This window comes from Cervus canadensis, chromosome 16 (assembly GCF_019320065.1).
Source record: "Cervus canadensis isolate Bull #8, Minnesota chromosome 16, ASM1932006v1, whole genome shotgun sequence".
NCBI lineage: Eukaryota > Metazoa > Chordata > Mammalia > Artiodactyla > Cervidae > Cervus > Cervus canadensis.
Window position 1 is genome coordinate 7,294,199 of NC_057401.1, and position 25,737 is coordinate 7,319,935.

General features: G+C 40.4%; 1 protein-coding gene across 7 annotated transcripts in view; it reads right to left on the minus strand.

Annotated features, from left to right (window-relative positions):
- The window catches only part of ARHGEF28 (Rho guanine nucleotide exchange factor 28), a 326,249-nt gene that overhangs the window by 75,195 nt on the left and 225,317 nt on the right, over positions 1-25,737 (minus strand). For all 7 annotated transcript variants that reach the window (XM_043488559.1, XM_043488558.1, XM_043488553.1 and 4 more), the window contains 8 exons: positions 24,304-24,511; positions 21,473-21,584; positions 17,886-17,928; positions 13,032-13,155; positions 12,553-12,685; positions 3,667-3,722; positions 2,539-2,587; positions 19-163 (listed from right to left, as the gene is read on the minus strand). In XM_043488559.1, coding sequence (XP_043344494.1) covers positions 19-163; positions 2,539-2,587; positions 3,667-3,722; positions 12,553-12,685; positions 13,032-13,155; positions 17,886-17,928; positions 21,473-21,584; positions 24,304-24,511 — 870 coding nt within the window. The remainder of the gene's footprint in view (positions 1-18; positions 164-2,538; positions 2,588-3,666; positions 3,723-12,552; positions 12,686-13,031; positions 13,156-17,885; positions 17,929-21,472; positions 21,585-24,303; positions 24,512-25,737) is intronic.

Below are 25,737 nucleotides of genomic sequence, written 5' to 3' on the forward strand. Positions count from 1 at the left end.
CACCACAGCGAGCCTTACCTTTCCATGGTGGTGCCCGGGACGCTTCTGGACAAGGGATGCACTTGCCCGGCCATTTCCTTCCTCCCCGTCGGCAAGCCGATAGGCATGGAGGAGGAAGGGTGCAAGGAGAGCCCAGGCGATGGGACGTCTCGAAACGAAGAATCTGGAAATCAGAATGGACGCTTCATGATGTTTCCAAAGAGGGCAACGAGTAAAGGTAGTCACTTAAAAGCCAGAAAGCTGAACACTCCAATGGCGGCTTCTAACGCGTTACAAGCCCAGCCTTGAAACCAGTTTCCTGGCCACATCCCAACACCTGCTTCAAACGTCCCTTCCAGCTCACACCCTCCTGGAACCAGGCTGCAGGCCTGCTTCAGCATATCCACATGGAGAAACTGGGGGCGGCTGGGATTACACAAACAAACAAGAAGATGGAATGGGGAAACACTGGGACGGCTTGCCCATAAAATGCTGCTTGTACTCCTCAGGGCCAGCTGTAAACAGACACAGGGTGCTATTAGCTATTACTAGAATGCACATCGTGTATGTAAACAGGCAGACACACACACGCATACAGCATGGCAATGGCTTGGGATGATGCGGGGGACTCTGTTCTTTATGCCGTAAGAATGTCAGGCAGATGAAGCCTGCAAGCCAAGCTGGGCTCTTCTCTCTCACACCGAAAAAATGAAATGATGCTTCAGTACATTTCTGGTCAGTTTAAAATGTTATGGGCATCTACATATGTGCATTTGATGTGTATTAAAGGTGACTCTCTGAAAATATTTCAATCCTGTATGATCGCTTAGCGCACACCTTTCTCAAGTAAAGGGGGAAAAAGACTTCTATGGAAACCTAAGACATTACAAAGGATTCTACACATGTATGATTTAATTTTATTCTCACGACTCCTAAGTTAAGAGAAGGAACAGATGGTATTCTATCAAGTCTAAAATGCTTTTTAATTATCTTCATGCTTAACCTTATGAATTTGAGGAGTGTCTTCCAGCTGAGGTCAAAGGGACTTCTGGTGAAGAAGCAGGGCTGTGGCCAATGTCACACTTGCCTGCACTAGTTTTCTCTCGTGTAACATCACATACAATCACACGTTGCCATCAATTTGAATACTTCCCTAACAACCCTGATTCAAATGGCTTTTAAAACACCGATCACACTGTTGTAGCACTGAAGTGAAAAGTGACCACAAACGTAAAGTGCCTGCCACAGGGCAAGCTATGTAATACGTGAAGAAACTGTGAGATCTCTCACATCAAATCAAAGGATTTTCAAACTTAGGACGATGGTCTGTCTAGTTCTTGCATACAATGTAAAGACTGTCAAAGGCTGACAATTACTCCCATTTCAACCATGTATAATTCAAGAAAAAACAGAATCACTGAGTTTAACCACATGCAAACAAAACACAGGTATACCCTGAAATTTCAACTGTCATTCTAATGGAGCTGATGCAATCATAGCCTCAGGCTGGCTACTAAAAAGTACCAGGTTGCTCTGATAATGAATAACAGAGACTGATAAGAATCTATAAATTCTCAACTTGAGGACTTTATCCTATTCTTGTGATTCTTAAGAAGCAAGTATTAGGTATTGGTCAAGATAAATATGTGCTACTGCTAGGAAAACATAAAATTATGTACATTTAATGTAGTGTTCGGGATTCCCTGGTAGCTCAGCTGGTAAAGAATCCACCTGCAAGGCAGGAGGCCCTGGTTCGATTTCTGGGTGGGGAAGATCCACTGGAAAAGGGAGGCTACCCACTCCAGTATTCTTGGGCTTCCCTGGCGGCTCAGCTGATAGAGAATCTGCCCGCAATGTGGGAGACCTGGGTTCGATCCCTGGGTTGGGAATATCGCCTGGAGAAGGGAACGGCTACCCACTCCAGTATTCTGGCTTGGAGAATTCCATGGACATGGGGTTGCAAAGAGTCAGACGCAACTGAGCAACTTTCATTTCACTTCACTTCAATATGGTGTTTATCTTTTCCCCCAAGAGGCTGTTATCAATAGTGCCTATAACACTAATTTGCATCTTAAAATTGAGGCAACATCATAAGACCACCTCCTTTCAGCCTTCCCTAATATTAAAAGATCATATAGTATATGTAGCACAAAGGCTACTAAGTTTCCAGAGCTTCTGCCATTCTTGCCTTCTTTGTCAAGAAAAATTATGCCAATTATGCCCAGCATGAGGCTTCCCTGGTGGCTCAGAATAAAGAACCTACCTGCCAATGCAGGAGACTCAAGTTCAATCCCTGTGTTGGGAAGATCCCCTGGAGAAGGAAATGGCAACCTACTCCAGTATTCTTGCCTGGGAAATCCCATGGACAGAGGAGCCTAGCAGGCTACCTTCCACGGGGTCACAAGAGAATTGGACACAACTTAGTGACTAAACCACAACATGCCCAGCATATGCTATGAAAGAAGGAATAATTGGGCAAATGAGAGAACTGAAAGAGGGGGAAAATGTGTGTTATGTATGAAATGGAAAAAAGTTCTTGCTATTTTTCATATCACTTACTTCCAAGGATGGTCTGTGGTTTGTTCTTATTATATTTCTCTTGGAATTTCTGTAAAGAACATTAGAAACACAAAAAGAAAGATCAAAGCACCACTCGATTACAAGAACATCCACTGTTAAACAGAACAGGCTTCTTATCTTTGCCATTTTCATGTTATTTTATTTCAAACAAAGAGGAATTCAAAGCAGAGGACATAAAACGCAACAAAGAGAAAAGTGTTATGACAATGAGATGCGCACACGGTAAGGGAGGTGCGCCTCAAGAACAGGTCTCAGCAAGAGCCCAGCTTCAGTAAAAGCCTGAGGGAACCAAAAGTCTCCAGCTCCTGCGTTCCAGCCTAGGCTCAGAGAGGAGCTCAGAGCAGCGCGCTCTCTCCTAGGTGTTCTTTCTGTTCCTGGCTATTCTTCCCACCTACAGGACACAAGGACCTTGAGCACTGAAACGTTACCCTCAACTTTGTGACCTGATACAATGTGTGTTTCAAATAACACAGAGGTGGAGACCGCGCGTTTCCCTCTGAAGGGTCCTTGTGCTCACTCATGCGAGCATTTCTGCCTGGGTTTCCAGTGGGAGACAAAGGAACATGATGAGAAACCCCTCTATCTACTCAAGCCCACCCCCAGACACTGAGAACGTTCCTCAATGTTTGGTCCAGCACACCTCACAGTGTGGTTTGGGGACCAGTACCATCACCTGGGAACACGTCCAAAATGCAAATTCTCAGAACCCCCACCCAGACCTCCTGCATCAGGAATTCTGGGAGAGGGGCCCAGAAATCTGTGTTTTAACAGGCCCTCCAGGTGACTGACGTTGGCTGGCATTTGAGAATTACTGCTCTAAACTTCATTTCCATACTTGCAAGGTTTGCAATGGTAAACCAAGTAGGTCCTGATAGAAAGTCTAACCCACCCGTATCATGTAATAAAAACAGAACGTTCCCTCTGTTTCTACAAGTGCATAGTTAAGTGAATAAGTATACACTTTGAGCATGTGTTATTTTATCACTACAATGACCACTTTAAAAATAAATTGAGACAGTAATAGTAGATCTAAAAACATAAACAGGTAACATTGAAGCAGCGAGCTACATACAAGCATGTGATATCCATACATGACTGAGACGTTACCTTGGTACACGGAGGGGCAGCATCTTTACAGACTTTATGTACATTTCCATTACAGTCTGGAACAAAAGGAAAAGAGAGAAAAGTTTCCATCTTACTTAAATTAATCTGCAAAGTGAAATGCATAAGACTACATCATGCCTTTAAGGATCATTATAAAAATAACAATCCTTGGACATCAAGGAGATCAAACCAGTCAATCCTAAAGAAAATCAACCCTGAATATTCACTGGAAGGACTGATACTGAAGCTGAAACTCCAATACTCTGGCCACCTGATATAAAGAGCCAATTCATTGGAAAAGACCCTGATGCTGGGAAAGTCTGAGGGCAGGAGGAGAAGGGGGCGACAGAGGATGAGAAGGTTGGATGGTATCACAGACTCGATGGACATGGGTTTGAGCAAGCTCCAGGAGATAAAAAAGGACAGGGAAGCCTGGTGTGCTGTAGTCCATGGGATCACAAAGAGTCGGACATGACTTAGCGACTGAACAACAACAATAAAAATAACATATAAAGATTAAAACTATTTAGAAAACTTAAAAAGGAAAGAAAAAAATGTTTAAATCACATTATTGTCCCACCACTGGAGCAGAACACACTGTTGATATTTTAATTTCCTTGGAGATATTTTCCCCCTTCTGCATAGGGTCTTATTGATTACGACAGCTGAAATTACACATGACACACACTTTTGTTTCTGCCTGAGAACTCATGTAGTACTCTGCACCCCTTATTCATCAGGGACTTCTTACATCTGGCAACAGCCTGCTCACACACTGGGGAAAATGCCTTTGAGGATGGAAAGAAAGGAAAACGTACAACAATGCTAGAAAAAAAATGTACTGTCAGGCTCTGAGAGAATTCCTACTAATTAGAGGAAACCAAATTAAAAGAGAACAGTTAGCAGCTTGCCTAAGTTTTATTTCATGAGACAATGTGGCCTCATCTCCCTGAAAGAAGGACGGGAATACCTCCTGCCCGCAGGCAAGGCTCAGACCTCCCTGCTTGGGGACAGCTTCCTGCCAGACTGATGTCTTTCTGCCCTCTTCCCCCTCCCACTCCACCTGCCCCACCAAGACGCCCTCATCCTATCCACCCCCACCCCTACACGCTGTGTGTAGACGGAGGAGCCTGTGGTTTATCAGAAACTTCACGAGAAAGATCCTTCTGTGAGGGGGGATGTTCTCACTGAATTTCGTCCAAGCCGCACTGGACAGCAGCTGTGGCCCGTGGGAATTGAGCAGGGCACTAGCCCACAGTCCTCCTCCCCGCAGGTCTTCAGAGGCATCCAGTCAACGCCTCAGTGGCCAAGGAGCAGAAGCCAGGCTGTCCACGTCCTGGTCCTGCAGGCAAACGCTGAAGTGGGACAGCTTCCTCCTCACCCCAGGACAAGACAATGAGGAAAAGGTAGAGGCTTGGAGAGACCACCAAGCCAGGTTACGCTGGAAATTCACAGCAAGAGGGAGCCACCGAATAGGCCAAAATCCAGAAAAAAGAAGAAAAATTTAGATACGTGAAATGTGCCCTGCGTGAGAAACACAGAACAGACCAAAGGCCATGTGGGGAGTACAGGATGTGACCACAGGCCCACAGGACGACAGGCAAACGGAGCTTGGAGGGACAAGAAAGCACTTCAAGGAAGAAAAAGAGCAAGAGTGGAACTGAAGCTAAATTGAGAAGAATCGACGTGACAGAGTATCAAAGCAGTACTACAAAATTAAACTTGAAAGATTCTCTCCAGAACGTGGAGAAAATACAGCATATAATTATCAAACAAAAGATGCCATACAAAGATGACAGATAACAGATCACATTTCTCCAAGGAAGAAATCAAAAAGGTGAGACCAAAAGTGACAACTGACAGCTACAACTGACAAAAACTTTTATAAGGCCTAAAAAGAACCAAAAAAAGGCAAATTAAAAAGTCTTACTGTTTTCTAGGAAAAAAAAAAAACATTAAATGGCACCTATTCTAATAGACACATTCTGACAATATCTGTATGATTAAAAAATTAAAAGTCCTCTTAAAAAAATTAAAAGTTCTCAGTATAATACTAACTGCCTAGATATAAGGGACCAGTATTGGTAGAATCTTCAGCGGAAAAGGTTTGGTTGACGAATTTATTCAGTCAGATAAAACTGGCTACTGTGTGAAACAAAGATACACAAGATTTCAGAAAACAGGTTATTACAGTAAACTTCTTGGGGAAAAAATTACCTGAAATCCTATTGCCTATTAAAAATAGAATCAAAATTAAGAGTCAAGAATGGATCAGCTTTATTGAAGGAAAAATACAGCAGAAATGAGCACTGAAACCAAACTAAAGTACTGCATCTTAAAAGTTACTGTAAGTAGAGATACAGAACTGAGTACAAATAGCAAATTATTATTGGAATATCAAATTATTCCTGAGAGATGAAACATACATTATAAAAATAATAATAATTAATTCAGTATACTCATAGAGGCTGGGGTGGGGAAGAGTAACTATAAGAGAAATGAGTATTAAATTATAAACCTTCCACATCTCCTTATTATTACTTATCATCAGTAAATATTAAAAGAGTCTACCTTGCCAAATCGTTGGAGAAGATAAAAGCCAATAATATATGGTCTAAACCAGACATCAAGGAAAACAGCAAAGAACTATGAAAGAGTGGATGGTTGCAAAATTAAATGTAAATAAGGAAAAAACGCTTAATATAAAACAAGTTCTCTCAGTTACATTACAATTACCTATAGCTAAATTAAAAACACACACCTCAAATTAAAAACACAGAAATAGTTAAGAGGAATACAAACAAAAAAGAAGTCAATGAGAATATCAATTTTAGACAATGTAAAATTCTTATAAAAGGCATTTAAGTGCATTAGGGTAATTTTAAGTTTATGAAAGCTAAATTTGCAGTGAAGCTGTGATTAGTAAAACTTCTGTGCATCAAATCATGTAACATCAGAATGTAAGTAGTCAAGTCTATTTATAAACAAGGAGAATTTTATAGAAATATTTGTGGAAAACTAGCAACTCAGGCTTTAGTAAAGAATACAGACACCACAAGATTTTGAATATTTACATTATTTGTTTTATATCATATTGTGTTTTTAAGATTAGACATAGTAATAATCACAGGCAGAACCGAATACACATCTGAAGAACCTCGGCTTAGTCCAGTAAACCAAAAAAAAAACAAAAGTCTTCAGGTGTACACATGTGGATGAAAGCAGCACTTCATGAAGATGAAGACGGTGAGAAAGTAACTGGAAAGAGGGGAAGCTAGCACAGTTGGCTCGCAACGGTCCAGAAGCGCTGATGAGAAGCTACCAGAGCAGGAACCGTGAGAAAGGAGGTGAACGAGGGACCGCGCAGACCAGGAAGCCAGGAAGAAGAGGAGCTGGGACGAACACGCCCACGTTCCCCGCCGGCATCACAAACCCAGCAGGAAGAACTGCCTCCTGCAGGTGGGCGCTCAGGTCGGTTTCAGACACCGTGGTCTGGGAGACAATCTCTGTATGCTGATGCCCACAGACGGGGTGTGATGGCGACAGTATTGTTTTATACGGTGGCCCTGCCATAATGCTCAAACAGGGCCACAAGTTACATGGGGGCTCAGCCTCCCTAGGCAACCGGAAGTAGCAAGTGAGGTATAAAGATGCTCATCTGGGAAGAGCAGGTCTAAATACCATACTTTAGAACAAAAGACTGGGTGACTATACTTAGAAACAATAAAGAGAAAAGAACGAGTGCCTGAGAACCAAGTTTGGAGGGCACTCAAAGTTAGGGCAAAGGAGACCATCCAGGGGATAAACAGAAGAACAGTGTGCTCTGGAAAAGAGGACATCTTTCTGCATGAAGGGACAACAGACATGGAAACAGGAGAGAGGGCAGTGAGTCTGAGAACAGTAATGAGGCAAGATGCTCAGGCCTGACTAGAAAGTGACTCCATGCTTCCACCCAGAAGACGACTTCTGTTAAGCAGTAGGGACAGAGGTCAAAATCAGATCATCAAGGAAGAAGTGGCAGGAATGGACCGGAGCAGTGGGTGGAGGCCACCCAACTTGAGGAGTTCATCTAAAAACCAGGGGAAGGCTTCCCTGGTGATCCAGCCACCAGGGAAGGGTCCAGCCACCCCTGCCAGTGCAGGGGACACGGGTTCGATTCCTGGTTCGGGAAGATTCCACATGCTGACGAGCAGCTAAGTCTGTGAGTCACAACTACTGAACCAGCGCTCTGGAGCCCGCAAGGCACAACTACTGAAGCCTGCTCACCCTAGAGCCCGTGCTCAGCAACAAGAGAAGTCACCACAAAAAGCAGCCTGTGCACTGCAGTGAAGGGTAGCTTCCCACTCATCACAACTAGGGAAAGCCCACACCCAGCAATGAAGAGCCACTGCAGCCAAAAATATGTAGATCAATAAATCTCAATTTTTTTAATTAATTAAAAAAAAAGTGCAAGGACAAATAGGTCAGAGACATGGCTGGGGGTCAGATGAAGGGATCTGACCCTGTGAACAGGAAAGGAGTCACAACCTATGAAGCATGTGCCATCATGCCAGTCAACTGGCTGCTGACATGCAAGCGCAGGGAAGTGAAGTCGCTCAGTCATGTCCGACTCTTTGCGACCCCATGAACTGTAGCCTACCAGGTTCCTCCATCCACAGGCTTTTCCAGGCAAGACTACTGGAGTGGGTTGCCATCTCCTTCTCCAGGAGATCTTCCCAACCCAGGGATTGAACCCAGGTCTCCCACATTGTAGGCAGACGCTTTACCGTCTAAGCCACCAGGGAAGTCATGGAGGCAAGCCATTAACAATCCACAAACAATCCTTTTCACAACCTTCTAAAAATTTAGCAAGGTAAATCACAGCTAGACTGCTTGATGCTATTTTTTAAATGAACAGATTTTACTTTTTTTTAATTTTTTTTTTATTATTATTTTTTTTATTAGTTGGAGGCCAATCACTTCACAACATTTCAGTGGGTTTAGTCATACATTGATATGAATCAGCCATGGATTTACACGTATTCCCCATCCCGATCCCCGCTCCCACCTCCCTCTCCACCCGATTCCCCCGGGTCCTCCCAGTGCACCAGGCTGGAGCACTTGTCTCATGCATCCCACCTGGGCTGGTGATCTGTTTCACCATAGATAATATACATGCTGTTCTTTTGAAATATCCCACCCTCACATTCTCCCAAAGAGTTCAAAAGTCTGTTCTGTATTTCTGTGTCTCTTTTTCTGTTTTGCGTATAGGGTTATTGTTACCACCTTTCTAAATTCCATATATATGTGTTAGTATGCTGTAATGTTCTTTATCTTTCTGGCTTACTTCACTCTGTATAAGGGGCTCCAGCTTCATCCACCTCATTAGGACTGGTTCAAATGAATTCTTTTTAATGGCTGAGTAATATTCCATGGTGTATATGTACCACAGCTTCCTTATCCATTCATCTGCTGATGGGCATCTAGGTTGCTTCCATGTCCTGGCTATTATAAACAGTGCTGCGATGAACATTGGGGTGCACGTGTCTCTTTCAGATCTGGTTTCCTCAGTGTGTATGCCCAGAAGTGGGATTGCTGGGTCATATGGCAGTTCTATTTCCAGTTTTTTAAGAAATCTCCACACTGTTTTCCATAGCGGCTGTACTAGTTTGCATTCCCACCAACAGTGTAAGAGGGTTCCCTTTTCTCCACACCCTCTCCAGCATTTATTGCTTGTAGACTTTTGGATAGCAGCCATCCTGACTGGCGTGTAATGGTACCTCATTGTGGTTTTGATTTGCATTTCTCTAATAATGAGTGATGTTGAGCATCTTTTCATGTGTTTGTTAGCCATCTGTATGTCTTCTTTGGAGAAATGTCTGTTTAGTTCTTTGGCCCATTTTTTGATTGGGTCATTTATTTTTCTGGAATTGAGCTGCAGGAGTTGCTTGTATATTTTTGAAATTAATCCTTTGTCTGTTTCTTCGTTTGCTATTATTTTCTCCCAATCTGAGGGCTGTCTTTTCACCTTACTTATAGTTTCCTTTGTAGTGCAAAAGTTTTAAGTTTCATTAGGTCCCATTTGTTTAGTTTTGCTTTTATTTCCAATATTCTGGGAGGTGGGTCATAGAGGATCTTGCTGTGATTTATGTCGGAGAGTGTTTTGCCTATGTTCTCCTCTAGGAGTTTTATAGTTTCTGGTCTTACATTTAGATCTTTAATCCATTTTGAGTTTATTTTTGTGTATGGTGTTAGAAAGTGTTCTAGTTTCATTCTTTTACAAGTGGTTGACCAGTTTTCCCAGCACCACTTGTTAAAGAGGTTGTCTTTTTTCCATTGTATATCCTTGCCTCCTTTGTCAAAGATAAGGTGTCCATAGGTTAGTGGATTTATCTCTGGGCTTTCTATTCTGTTCCATTGATCTATATTTCTGTCTTTGTGCCAGTACCATACTGTCTTGATGACTGTGGCTTTGTAGTAGAGTCTGAAGTCAGGCAGGTTGATTCCTCCAGTTCCATTCTTCTTTCTCAAGATTACTTTGGCTATTCGAGGTTTTTTGTATTTCCATACAAATTGTGAAATTATTTGTTCTAGTTCTGTGAAAAATACTGTTGGTAGCTTGATAGGAATTGCATTGAATCTATAGATTGCTTTGGGTAGAATAGCCATTTTGACAATATTGATTCTTCCAATCCATGAACACGGTATGTTTCTCCATCTGTTTGTGTCCTCTTTGATTTCTTTCATCAGTGTTTTATAGTTTTCTATGTATAGGTCTTTTGTTTCTTTAGGTAGATATACTCCTAAGTATTTTATTCTTTTTGTTGCAATGGTGAATGGTATTGTTTCCTTAATTTCTCTTTCTGTTTTTTCATTGTTACTATATAGGAATGCAAGGGATTTCTGTGTGTTAATTTTATATCCTGCAACTTTACTATATTCATTGATTAGCTCTAGTAATTTTCTGGTAGAGTCTTTAGGGTTTTCTATGTAGAGGATCATGTCATCTGCAAACAGTGAGAGTTTCACTTCTTCTTTTCCTATCTGGATTCCCTTTACTTCTTTTTCTGCTCTGATTGCTGTGGCCAGAACTTCCAACACTATGTTGAATAGTAGTGGTGAGAGTGGGCACCCTTGTCTTGTTCCTGATTTCAGGGGAAATGCTTTCAATTTTTCACCATTGAGGGTGATGCTTGCTGTGGGTTTGTCATATATAGCTTTTATTATGTTGAGGTATGTTCCTTCTATTCCTGCTTTTTGGCAGATTTTATTTTTTAGAGTAGTTTTATTCTTTTTGCTTGATGCTACGTCAGGTCCCATAAAAGAAAGAAATCAAGTCCCCAGGGAAAGCAACATTCAAACATGCAATGAAACTGGCATCTTAAAGACAATGTGGGAATGCATATAGTCACATTTTTAATCATTTTCTGGGAATTTAATGAAGAACTTTACATATCATCTTCCCCGGCTCGTCACCTCCCTTCGTACTCCCATGCCACTTCCAAAATGTTCCCTGAATTCTGGTCACCAACAAATACCACAAAATGCATTTCATCTGCCTGGGCCTGAATTCTCTTGCACTGAGTTATTCTTTCATTCCACAAATATTTACTAAGCCCCTACTATGCACAAGCATTATTCCAGGCACTACAGACATAGCAGAGGACAAAATCAACAGACAAAAACCCACCCCTCGTAGAATTTATAATCTGGTGAAGGAGACGGATAATAAAATTGATAGAGAGAACAGAGAGCAAGTTAGATGACGTTAAATGCTATAGTGGGATGAGAAAGAAGAAAGGGAGACAGGAAGCAAGCCAAGCAAAGGGTGGTCAGGAAAGGCCTAACTAGGGGGAGCCATCCGAGCAGACCTGAAGGAGGTGAGCGGGCGAACCACTCGGCTGACTGTGGCAAGACGGCTGCAGGCAGGGGGCTATGCAGGAGAGCCCACAGGCACGAGTGCGCCTGGAGCCTGGCCTGCCGGAAGAACAGCGAAGATGCCAGAGGGAACGAACCAGAGGAGTGCGGAGACCACGGGGGCCTTGGAGCCACTGTCAGGGCTCTGGCTGGCCTAGGGGATGACAGGAAGCCTTCAAGAGGAGCTGGAACACAGGGATAAATGCCTTGACAAACGCGCTCAGACTAAGGTTTTGGGAATCATACTTTTTGCAGTAAATGCCCAAGGGAACCAGTTGCAAAGCCATTGAGATGGCATCTTTAGACCAAGCTGCTAACAGTGGCAGGTGTGAGAAGTGGCTGGCTCTAAATATTAACATATTTTGAAGCTAGAGCCAAGAGTAACGTTGAAGGCTTGGATGTGGGAATAATTCTGGCACAAGCATTTGGCTGGAAGGATGGGACTGCCATTAACTGAGAGGGTCAGCTTGTAGGTGGGCACAGAGGGGAGTGAGAGGAGCTCCATCAGGGACACGTAACATGTGTGACACTGTTTAGACTTCCAAGTGGAGACGTCAGTAGGCAGTGAGGCATGCAAGCCTGTTTTGGGACAGACTATGGCTTCCCTGGTGGCTCAGAGGGTGAAGTGTCTGCCTGCAATGTGGGAGACCCAGGTTTGATCCCTGAGTCGGGAAGATCCCCTGGAGAAGGAAATGGCAACCCACTCCAGTATTCTTGCCTGGAGAATCCCATGGACGGAGGAGCCTGGTGGGCTATAGTTCACGGGGTCACAAAGAGTCAGACACCACTGAGCGACTTCACATTTCACATCACATGTGGACAAAAAGTATGGAGTCAGCCATCACGGGTCATTGCTTGCTAATGAAACCACACGTAGACCCCAAAACAGAAGTCCACGTGAACACCCTGAGCGACGGCACTACTCCCAGGATGTTTGTTCTCGGGGGAGGCCGAGTACGAAGACAGCACATGTGGGGCCCAGGAACTTACTGGAACACTGGAATGACTCTTTCCCCAGGAGCGTTTTATCGCAAACCAAGCACTGCAGAACCCCAGAGAAAGTTCCAGGGACAAACTGATGTCGAGTCAGTTTCTCTTTGTCTTTGGCATCCTTGCCTTTTGTCTTCAGGTATGGCAGCAGCAGCAAAGTGGGCAAAAAACAAGAAAAGAAAAATGCTCAGAGCCAGCCAATTTAGAGAAGTCATACAAAGTCTTTACGTGTTCTATCAGGATAGAAGGGCCACACATTGAGAGATATGATAATGCCAAAATGTAACATCTACCAGGATGAAGTGGTCCCTGTATTTCCAATGCGTTGGAAAATACCCCACAAGAAATACAGAGGTGTTTAAACATGCGTGTATAAAATCTATGGTAAGTGAATTTAAAGGGAAAGTGCAAACTATACTAATTGCTCAAAAACTGAGCCGTTCATGCTTTATAGATGGTAGGCATAAAACCTGAATTACCTTCGATTTATTCCGAGGACTGGTCATCCTGTTCATGAGGAAGCTAAAAGTTCGGCTCACTTTGTATTTTTCAGATTCTGATTTGGCAGGTATGATGTATTTATCCCATTCTTCTTCCTGAATTCTACAAAAAAGAACCTGTTATCACAGCTTATAAAACTTATCAGAGGGAGCAAAAAAACCAGGAGTCACACATACATACATGTGTGCATAGACAAATACACAGATGTATTTTACACATATATTTCTGTGTACATATATTATACATATATTTAAACATATATATCTTTTCAGCCTTTAATGGTAATTCTAAAGATAAGAATAGACACTATCAAAAATACATCTTATAGATGAATAGGTGAACAGGTATGTGATAAAGGAACTATCTCACAATGTTAACGATTACAGAATCTAGGTGGTGGAAACAGGTGTTCTAGTATATAATTCTTTCAGCCTTTCTGAATACTTAAAAAATTTTATATTAAAATGTTGGAGAAATAAAGGAAACCTTAGAATCACAGCTTTATTCTAAAAACGTTCATTTCCCTGTTTACCATGCTAATAGAATTTTTCTAGTACCCAGAAGCCAAATAACTAATGACATGAAACTGGGACTTTATTTACTTTTGGAACAGAGACAATACTCAGAGGACACACATTTCTTTGTCCATATAGCCTGAGAAACAGATCATCTGCCTCAGGGTTCCATCTCTCCCACTCAGTCAGTGTTTCTGCAACCTGAGATTCTCTCTGTTGGAAGGGACAGAAGACTACAGAAACCCCCTCAAAATAAGAGGCAAGCTGAAGGTAACTGTACCCAATCTTTGAACACACTGAATATCATTTATTTTCCACTAGCCCACAGAATCACTCTTTAGGAGGAAAAAAAGGGTCCCAGCTATGAAAATAAAATTTCCCTGGAACTTTCTTATTTTCCCAGAACTGTCTCTGATCTTCTGATACTTCTAATCTTATCACAGAAAGCGTGAATATATTAAAGACCAAGCAGATAACATTTCTGCAGACTATTTCCATAGTAAACATTTCATAACCAATGTCTCTCCAACCCCCTCAGACTTCTCATTTGTCAGTGTTAGTGGCTAATAGCTTCATCCCTGGGAAATATTTTTCAAAAGCAAGCATACTATAGATATGCATGAAATGTAAAATGACAACTTTCTAGGACTTCAATTTTTCCTATCTAATCAAAGACTAAATTATTTCTAAGGTTCTTTCTCACACTTAAAGATAACATGTAACTACCTGGTACACATTAAACAAAACTAAGTTATTTGACCTTTCTATTAGACTTGGGAATTCCAATCTATGAATGCATTTAAAATAAATAAGGAATACTTCAGAGCTACTTCTTGGTCCTGCAGGACAGTGTGTGTCCTGCCACTAAAACCCTGCAGTTAGTGAAACTGGGTTTTCTACTTACAAAAAGTAGTTTCAAAGGTAAACAGAAATGAAAGTGTCTTACAACTACTCAGAATAACACGAGGAACCCAGGCCCTCTTATTTTCCTTCTACTTTCACAGCCACCTTCTCAGATAACTCACTGGTTAATATATCCATAAAGTTCTATACCTCTTGTGTTTTAAGCATCCTACTTTGCAAAACTCTTGGAATAATATGGAATGGAGAAAAAAGTACATTTAAAAGCTGAAAAAAATCCTCTCTGGAACACCTTTTGGGACCCCATCAAGAGCACTCCAATATCTAAGAGAAGAACAATATGGGAGGAGACCTAACTCTTGGAACTAAAGAATGATAAGATCAATATGAATTCTGAAGTCAAGAAGTCCTCTCTCCTACTTCACAGCAGGAACACAACACTCTCTCAAATAAAAGAAAACGTTTTCTTGTTTATCTGACTCTACTCCAACTCCTTCCCATGCTACAGAAAACTGTATCAAGAACAACATTACAGCTTTGATTTAAAACCTATATGTGCACCTAATTTGGCAAATATCCTATATGGGCGATAATGAAGGACAGGGAAGCCTGGTGTGCTACAGTCTATGGGGTCAGAAAGAGTTGGACACGATTTAATGACTGAACAACAATAACATATACTTCTTCTAAAAATGACATAAAATTATACCTTTTAATCTTTAAATTCAAAGGCTGAGAAGAACCAAGATGTGACAAAGTAAACCAAAAAATACTGAAACACTAAATATTAGAAACTCTGAATCATCTAACCTGGTAGACAGTGAGGATCATAGACATGAGCCACTTTCAGATTGTAAGAATGAAAATCACAGTGTAACTTCTGGGCAGATGTAGAAGGTTGGTTGATTCCATGTTTCAAATCTAATTTAGCTATGTGGTATTCACTTACATAGCAATTAGTTACTTTAGAGAAGAACTCAGAGGGAAAAATCCTCAACTGATTTCATAACAGAATGTAAACAGTCTTCAATTTATCAAAATCTGTAAAAAAAATTTACTTAAACTCTTTCCACATCCCAGAACAAGAATGCCTAACTCTATTATTGATTTGATAACCAATAAGATTACTCACAATACAGTTTTACAAGCCCCATTCTTCAGAGAATCTTGATATTACCTTTTTAATAGATAAACAGATATTTAAAGTATCTTAATAATATGGATATAGCCTCAATATCTTAATTCCTAACTTTTTTTTTTTTTTAAAAGAACTGGGCATCTAACTAAAAAGCTCCAGTTATCCAAATTGAAAATTGACAGAATTGAGACTTCAACTTTGAATACTCAGAAGCTCAGGGTTTTTGGTTTTTTTTTTTTTTTTAAATAAAAGGCAGTAGATCCATCAGATTTAAGATGGATGGTGGCAATAAAACAACTGAGTCATACCATATAATCCTAAGAACTTGGGATAGATGAAGTGTCTGCTCCTACAGGAATAAGCCTGCAAGGTTCAAAATGAGCCCCCCCACCCCTTTTACCTGGCTGAACTCTTTTCCAGAAACTAAGTGATCAACATAAATAAGGGAGTTCTGCAGAAGGCAAACCCTCAAGTAAATATCTATAACATGACCAAAGCAAAGCATTAGGGTCTAGGCAGGTATCATACTGGCGTAACCAACAAGCTATCAGGAATACAGTAGGTGAAGTGAATGATCGACTCTACTGGCTACACCAGGGGATGTGACTAAGAAAGGTGAATGCTTTCAAGATGTAGACCAGAGACAGACCAAAGAATGGGGAAAAAAACAGGAATGAGGAATATGAGAGAAAGAGATGCTCCTTATACATCCTGTCCAAGTTAACACTTTTTTTGTTGTTGTTCAAGCTCTTTTACTTTTTGTTTTTTTAATTCTAAATTCATTTGTTTTTTAATTGAAGGATAATTGCTTTACAGAATTGGGTTGGTCTCTGCCAAACATCAACATGAATCGGCCACAGTATACATGTGTCCCTTCCCTCTTGAACCTCACTCCCATCTCTCTCCCCATCCCACCCCTCTAGGTTGTTAACGGAACTCTGATTTGAGTTCCCCAGGTCATTCAGCAAATTCCCACTGGCTATGTGTTTTACATATGATTATGTAGGTTTCCATGTTACTCTCTCCACACAACCCACCTCCTCTTTCCTCCCTGCTGCCCCATGTCCATCAGGCTGTTCTGTCTGTGTCTCCATTCAAGCTAACACATTTCATAAGTCAGTACTTAACCTATTCTGACATTGGCTCTTTCAGTCTTAAATTCCTCTCCTGATGGAAAATATTTTTGATTTAAAAAAAATCTTTACAATCAGTCCATTACTTCAATTGTTAAAAGGATGGCAAGGAGAAGACTGCTAATCAAAATGATGACCAGGATGATGAACAAATTCCAGAAGCAGTCAGTAAAGCATTTAAATAAGTAATAAACGTAAATCATCTAAAATGGTGCCAGGCACATAAAAACACCCAACAACAGTTATTGCTCTCTACTGTCATCATCGTCATTGTCCTGATGCCATCCTCATCAGTCTATTCTTAAAGGGCATTCTTAGTCTGTCTCTGCTTCAAAACTTCTATTCTGGTTTCCAAAAAATAGAAAGGAACAAAAGGAGATTTCTTTTTCTTATTCATACTTCTAGTCCAAAATTTAAAGCAAAATAGTCCATTCTGATCTGTATAGTAAAAGATCTCAGAGTTTGAGCATTAATAGCACCCAAATTAAAACTATTTTCTTCCTTCTCAGATGGTCTCTCAAAGTCAAACATCTGTGCCATTTCTGACATAACCCCAGGGCTATTTCACAGTGTGACTCATGAACGGTTAGTTTCTCAAGGCCCACAGAACACAGCGGTCCACTCTGCTGGCTCATCGGCTGCCCAAGGTTAACTCCAAGGACAGTTTTTCCTTCTAGAGGAAAGAGCAGCGTAGGGCGTACAGCTTCCAAATCTGCATAGTAATCAGAAAGTTGATAATGTTCAAAGCATTTTCTGTATCATTTATTGTTTGTTTCAAACTTCACCCTTCTAAACAAGACTCCGTGACAACGGACAGCAGGGATGTTAGGCACTCTCTGTAACTGGCGCCAGGGGCCTGTTGTCACGCAGCAGTCTTCCTGTCGTGGTGGACAGACCTTCCTAAAGCAGGCGGTCTCACACCGCTCCCCACTGTCCTGGGCAAGGACGTGTTCGGCTTTGAAAACCACCCCAGCCTACGCTTCCCGTCCTGAGCCCCGCTCATCCAGGCGCTGAGGAGCAGCCGGCACACGGCCGCCCGTACGGGTCACAAAGGGAGCGGAGCCTCGGGCCGGCTTGTCAAGCACAGCCTCCCACAAGCTACTGAACGGGCATCGGAAACGACGGCTAAACATTTCCAAAGACGGATCAAACAGTGCCTCAGGAAATCTGAAAGAGTCAAAATACCTTTTTTCTCTTGGTGGCTCCGGCAAGCTGTAGGCTCTTTGCTCTACAAGACACAGAACAACAGAATGAAAACCAAGGCAGACGAACTAGCAGTCATGTGTTAGTCTGAAGTGCACACAATGTATTCAGCTCTACCTTATCACGATACATAGCACCAGTTAGCAAATAACAAGAAAACAAGTTATTTTGTATAACTAGGGCACTGCTCCAGATATCTTTAACACTTTCCCTAATTCAGAGAAAATGGAGAGGAGGCCAAAATATGGCAACATTCAATGATTTTATGAACTAAGTTAGCATCAGCAAGGGGCAGCAAACATTTTCAGAAGGGTGGAAACCCAGTTCTATCTTTCTCAGTATCTCTCACTAGGGCTTCATCCCCTGTTGTTGTTGTTGTTTTTTTTTAACTTTTTATTTTATTTTGGAACATAGCCAATTAACAATGCTGTGATAGTTCAGGCAGATGGCAAAGGGACTCAGCCATACATATACATATCCATTCTCCCCCAGATTTCCCTCCTATCCCTTCATTCCTTATTCTTAACACTCGTTTTCCCACATAATACAGAATCAATAAATATCTTAGAGGCTTTTTCGCAAAACTTAAAAGTCTTGAAAGCCAGCCTAAGGGAGAGTCCATTTTAATATATCTGCAGTGCCTTCACAGAGCAGTCAGTTTGGAGATCGGCTTTGGGGCTTATGGGATGGGGGAGTCCCTCCCCCGCCGGACTCGGGGGTGGGAGAGTAGGAAGGGGAGACTCGTGCATGCAGCTCAGCACCACCTTGCGTCCCCAGGGATGGAGCAGAGGCACTGATGTGTACACAGTGAGAGGCACTGAAGGGGGACGGCCCCTGTGGAGCCCAGCATCCATGCGGCAGGGACACTGTCACAGTCCAGGACAGTGAAGAGGCAAGGCTGGGCTGCAGCGGGAAACGGGCCAGAGGGACACGGAGGAAAACTAAGAAATACACATCCTCGGAAATGTGGAATTTCACTGCTGAACCCAAGACTATCTTGTAGGTAGTAGAAAACCCACTGTGAAGAATCTGAAGACTTTTATTTTCCTCCCATTAAATATCCTGCAAATTAAGTCATCAGCAGAAAGCTTTATTCTTATGGTACACAGACTGAGGTGTCAGGAGAATAAGCCATATAGCCAAAATAATCAAGCGAATAAAGTAATAGAATCAGGCTCAGGAAACTGGACAAAATCTAACAGGATTCCATCCCTCAGAGCACAATAATGTTCAAAAGTACATTCACTGCACTTCTCAAATTCTTAAATGTAGAGCACTTTCGTCTGTCTTAGTGATGCTGTAATTGTCATTTCAACATTGAGAATATTCCTTTTTATCTAAACCCATGAACTACCAAAGGGAATTATAGTGAATTTTGTTTCATGCATAAAACATTAAATAATAAAGTTGCCACCACTGTACTCTGGGCTCAAAAAAAACAGAACCAAAAAAAAAAAAAAAAGCATGAGAAATTATCATAAGTAACCCTTTGGAAATGATAAGGAAAACAGAACATTACAAATACGTATAAAAAAGACTGAAAGACTATCTTTGTATATCTATATTATAGCTCATGTACTAGAGTTTTCCACTGACGAAAAGAAAACTTGTACTCTGCTCAAATAGAAAAAAATTTAGAGCTACTCAAAACTCATTGATTGAGGATTTATAAGAACACAAATATCAATTTACCTCTGATTAAGCAGACTGAACAATGAAACATTAGAACACATCTTCAAAGCAGTCAAGCTTTCACACATGTGCTGTGATCATACACAGTGAAAAGGTATCAACGCTGCCATTAAAAGGAATCCCAACCTAAGCTAAGGTCAGGGGGACCTGGAGATCCTAGAAAGACTTATGGTATTAAAAAAAAAAAAATCCAGGGCAAATTCAATCCATCTTCTACTCCTGTCCCCTCAAGGTAGTTGTATCCTTGCTTTTTCTTAGTCCTTTCTCTCCATCTTTCCATTCTAAAAACCAAAACTGACATTTGTATCAGCGTTGTTTTCTCTTCTTCCAAAAAGACATCCCAGGAAGAAAAAGGGAAAAAAAAATGCCTTGCAGCACTTGTTTTGTATTTTATGCATTTTGTCTGGTATATTCACTCAGCAAATATTGACTGAACGTCTCCATTCATGAGTCATTGTTTTAGAATGGCAGGTCCAAGCACAAAGATTACACTTTCAATATTGCTCCACATAGCATAAAAATGCAAAATAACGGCAATGTAACAAAGCAAGAATAAGAAAAAAGGAAAGAAAAAAGAAGGAGTAAAATAAGTCCTATTTTAAATATTCTAAATATTGAGAATACTTAAGCACATCTCTTGCTTTCTGAGTCCTCTAAGACTCTTAAGGATAACAGACCAAAAAAGGCATTATCTGATATATAATGACAAAAAATGTGTAATAATACTATATACTACAGACTGACATTAATACTTCCAAATAATACTTTTAAATGTAATTATTACATAATACACTACGAACAGAAAGTATTAAATAATCACACTCCAGAATTAAGCTAACAATTGGGGTAGTAGCTAAAAGGGACTACAAGGGCAGCTCTGAGTTGCCACAACTATTCTACTTATTGATCTGAATTCACTTTTGAAAATTCATCAAGCTATATGCTTATAATATGCACTCTTTTCTGTAGGTATCAGTTCAGGTCAGTTCAGTTGCTCAGTCATGGCTGACTTTTTGCAGCACGCCAGGCCTCCCTGTTCATCACCAACTCCCAGAGCTTGCTCAAACTCATGTCCACCGAGTCAGTGATGCCATCAAACCATCTCATCCTGTCGTCCTCTTCTCCAACCTTCGATCTTTCCCAGCATCAGGGTCTTTTCCAATGACTCAGTTCTTTGCATCAGGTGGCCAAAATATTGGAATTTCAGCTTCAGGATCAGTCCTTCCAATGAATATTAAGGACTGATTTCCTTTAGGATAGACTGGTTGGATCTCCTTGCAGTCCAAGGGACTCTCAAGAGTCTTCTCCAACACCACAGTTCAAAAGCATCAATTCTCTGTAGGTATACTGTATTTTAATTAAAATTTGATTGTATAAAAGTTTATCTACAATTGTTTACATGGGCCACAAAAAATACTGTTTGAGATACACCTATTGGTGTTTCAAGTATGTTCTATTATTTTGACTTGCTAAAGTTCCTTATTAAATAAAGAAATGAAGATAATCAATTTTGCAATGCTTTGCCTCTGGGGAGTTGGGTTATTTCAGCACTAATTTACTTAAATAAAATTCTCTAAAGCCCTCACAATAAGGAACCTAGAATAAATTCTAGTTTACACTGCCCTTGAGGAAAACATTTTATTAAAAAAATAAGGCAGCAGAGAGATGTGTACATATTTGTGATTTCATCAAAATAAAATTTATGCTTTATGTGATATCCAGTGAGCTGAGGGTTTTGCTAAGTTTAGAAAACTCAATAGTGAAAATGAAATTTAGAATACTTTCCTGCTCCTCTTATATATTTTATGTACTTTTACTAACTGAAAATCCACTCTGGAAAAGAATGCTTTCACAGCCAAATGGTAAATAATGCTTACCTTCAACTGAATTACACACTGTAAAATCACGGATCAATCGAGTTTTTCCTAAAGAAATTTTGGGTGATGAGCAGGAATACGAACGTGAACGGATTCCAGAAAACAATGATTCCTGAAAGAAATCATAACAAAGCTTTTTAAAAAATTCTATAGAAGACTTGAAAGTATGCACTCATCATCAACGTTACTAAATCAGGATCTTTACAAAAAGATTCAACTTGAATATTTCTGATGTAATCTTATTAATGATTTGTTTCTGTTTGTCTCTCACTCACAACTTTAAAAAATGCTATTTTCTTTTGAATGCTTTAGTAAACTTGAGCTGCGGGAATAGTTCCTATATACCTTAGACAAGTATATAGGATATACTTAAGTATATACTTAGGATACAAGTATAATATTCTAACCATGTTGGTTAAAAATGAAAGATTAAGTCACATGGTTTTCTCTGCATATTCAATAAGTCTGACTTTTTTTGGCCTGAGTTGTCATTTATTTTTATAATTTTAAACTGTAGCATTTAAGCAAAATTCCAGATGAACTGATATCTATAAACATAACAATTATTAGAAGGTAGAGAAACAGTCACCTAAAATTATGTTTTTAAAAATTCCTAATGGCTATTTCCTGAGGACTTCCCTGGTAAGCTCATATGGCAAAGAATCTGCCTGCAATGCAGGCAACCAAGGTTTGATCCCTGGGTTGGGAAGATCCCCTGGAGAAGAGAATGACTACCCACTCCAGTATTCTTGCCTGAAGAATTCCACAGACAGAGGAGCCTGGCAGGCTACAGTCCATGAGATCGCAGAGTCAGACGTGACTGAGTGACTAACACACAAAGGCTATTTGTAATACTAGCTGCAGCCTCCAAAAAAGAATACATCGGAGCATTATACAAATCCTTCTAGTCTTTGCTCATCTTTCAACAGATCTTCCATCCAGCACTTCCTGGGATTTTGTTTGAATTATCACTGGTTTATATAGTTTAACTTTATCCCTTTAAAATGACCTGCTGTTTTCTTCCTGCTTGCCCAACAACCTATTATTTCTATCATTATATTGCCAACATATGTGAAAGTGCAAGAAGGCAAGATAATAAAAACATGTTTTTCTTACATGTTCTAGAGATCTTACATGAATGTGCAACAGAATGTCACTAAAGCCATTTATGGTACCCAAACCCATCCAACAGAGGCCATGTGGACTTAGGACTGATGCCCACTTCCTATTGGTTAGAGGTAAAAGAAAGTGCTGCAAAATGTGTTACTAAAATTAAGGCATCAGCAACAGCCCTTGAGAAGCACTATTTCCTTTTGTTCTCCATAAGTAAAAGCATATAGTTGCCTTAGGCTCGTGGTTTAGTTAAAGAGCCTGGAGGAAAGTTGAAAATAGAAGCCTGACCTTGCTTTGAATGGCCTTGAGCCATGGCTCCATGACTTTCTTATTAGGAAAGACCCAGTGGGCCTGGAGGTCCAAAATGCCAACCTAAGTTTTCCCCTAACAGTGAGTTGGCCACAAAGGGCCTTAGCCAAGTGCCATCCTCTGCATTGAAGTCATGCATGGTAATCATTTTTCCTAACAATAGGAATTCGAAAATTATCCAGAATTCCTTGGCAAAAAGTTATACAGGGTAATTACAAAGGCAAGGCAAGCCATAATTTATAGGACAGATTCTTCTTAAAAGTGAACAGTATAGAACTGTTTCACAGAGAACTACTTTTTCTTCTAAATAATGATGAGTTTTTCACAGTTCCATTCAAATTACAAGTTTGAGAAACAGCAACATGAACAACCATATCTAATTTTTATTATCCAGAAATATCACATGATCTTTAGTTTCAGAAGATGACGACAGCTCCACAGACCTCAGAGCTGAGGGTAAAGGATTCAGATTCTGGGGTCAGAAGGCCTAGATTTGAGCTCTGACTCTGTCACCAAGCTTTGGGCAATGTGGACATCTAACCTCTGCAGAACTTTAACAGATCAAAAGTTAAAATAAAAATAGCACTTTATATCCTAGGTGAGTTATGAGATTATGTATTTTGTACATACATGAAGCATGTTTTACATATTGTAGAGAATAGTATAAAAATAAAACATAATCATAACCATCATATGTTTGAGATAAGAGATGTTAAGGCACAGCACACATCGTTTTATAGTTTTGCTATAAACACATTGTTTTACTCAATAGAGTTTTACTCAAACACATTGCATTTACAGAGTAAACTCCGTTTAAAAAGAAAACAAGTGGACAATAAAAATAAAAAAGAAACATAGGTCCAAACAGAAAAGGGCTTCCCTGTAAGACTGGAAGAGTTTAGTCATTTCAAGAAACCACAATGAAATGAAATTCCAATGTGAAAAAAGACACAAAAGCTGTCTCCTGTGGAAAAACTAAGAGTCTATGGTATTCCAGACTATGGTATTCATGCAGCTCAACAAATGTTACCTCTGCCTTGGCAATATTACTTACCTCATCACCAGCACCAAGCTTGATCATTTAAACTCACTTCATACTACCAGCCTTTCTCCCATTGCTTAAGGGATGATGGCAGAAAACACTGTATAAAATGGTAAAATTTTCCAAAAACATGAAAGATGATCTGCATTGGTGGGGATTCATGAAAACAAATCAGCCATTGTACGTAAGGACTATGCACATTAGAATGTGAGAGAGTAAAAAGACAGACATGAAGTTCATGGGTCTTCAATTAAAAAAAACATTCACACGTGTCACCATAAACATAATTTGTCTTTCAGAGATGAGCAGATTTAGACAAGATACTTTCCAGGCTTTTAATAAACCAAATGAATAGTAATAAGAATACCTTCAGCTGCAGGTTACTTGATAAAGAAAATGATTCCGTCCTGGAGATATTAAAATCTGGTTCAGTGTTGGTCTCAAAAGAGTCCAATTCATCCCCACTAGTAATGCCAGCTCTCGAGGAACTCTGACACGCTGGAGTGTAGCAATTGTGCAACTGCTCCGAATGGCCCTCTCCTTCACTGTCAGCATCCAGGGCATCAAGGCTGGAACTGCGGCAAAAAGCAAATAAACAACTAAGCCATCAAGTAAGACAGCCATGACTCTCCATCTCCCTGAATTCAGATTCTCTCTTGGTGTCAGCTACAAGGGGCTCTCATTCAATACCTAACAAAATTCATACTTAAGTGATTTTTGTCATTTTTTCCTCTCCCCTCATCCTGAATAAGATTTTATGTTTCCCCAAATGAACATTTCAACCTAACAAGAGTCATTTCAAATTAGTACTATCTTCATTGTTTCTGTTTTGTAAATATAATTACTGGGCTTCCCCGGTGGCTCAGATGGTAAAGAATCTGCCTGCATTGCAGGAGACCTGGGTTTGAATATTACAAGGCCCAAATTGTTACCCTTCAAATATTAAAAACACATACAAAACAGAGCCACTGAGCTGTTTAGTGGAGAGCGGGCAGGCTCTGGGGCAATTTACACGTGAAAAATGCAGCATGGCTTTCTTTCCTTCACCCCTGGACAAGTCAGGAGGGTGGAAGGACGCTAAGACAAGGAAAGATGTGACGATCTCATTCTGGAGCTGGTGTCAAGAAATGGGTCAGGCACGAGTAAAGCGAGGTTCCAAACATCTCCTGTTCAATTATCACTTTTAGAGACTTAAAAAAATGATTCCTATGAAAATTCCATTTCAGAAGCAGGTGGTGATGCTGCGAACCTACTGCTTTCCTTTCCTCATTTAACTTTGATAACCATAAAATTAAAAGGCAAGAATTTGACCTTGCACCTTCCCAGTTCCTTCCATTCCATCTCCATTTTAAACCACTCAAGCTTTGAGGCTGAGAACTCCCATAGGCATGTTAATGCATAATGCATTTTTAAAATGTAGTTTTTCTTTGGCTGTTATACTTCTGGAGCTAAAATTTTAATAACAACACATCATCTTGATTTTGAAACAGAACCAGAAACAGACTTCAAATTTGGTCATTTTCCTTGTCTCTTGTGTCAAAGCAGAGCCCAAAATGTCCCATCAGTTTAATTTGCAGCCACGACCACAGAAGTATCTTTAAAACTATAATTCACACAATAAAAATCTAGAGAAGATCTTTTATTATCTATGCAGTAGACATCATTCTTGGTACCAATACCTGTTAAAGGTTTCTAACCTCAAGCTGTTGTTTATCAGTACAACCCAGTGATCAGCACCCAGTGACTGCTGCTTACCCTTCCTTTCACCCCTTTCTGATCAACTACGTCTCTGCCGAATATT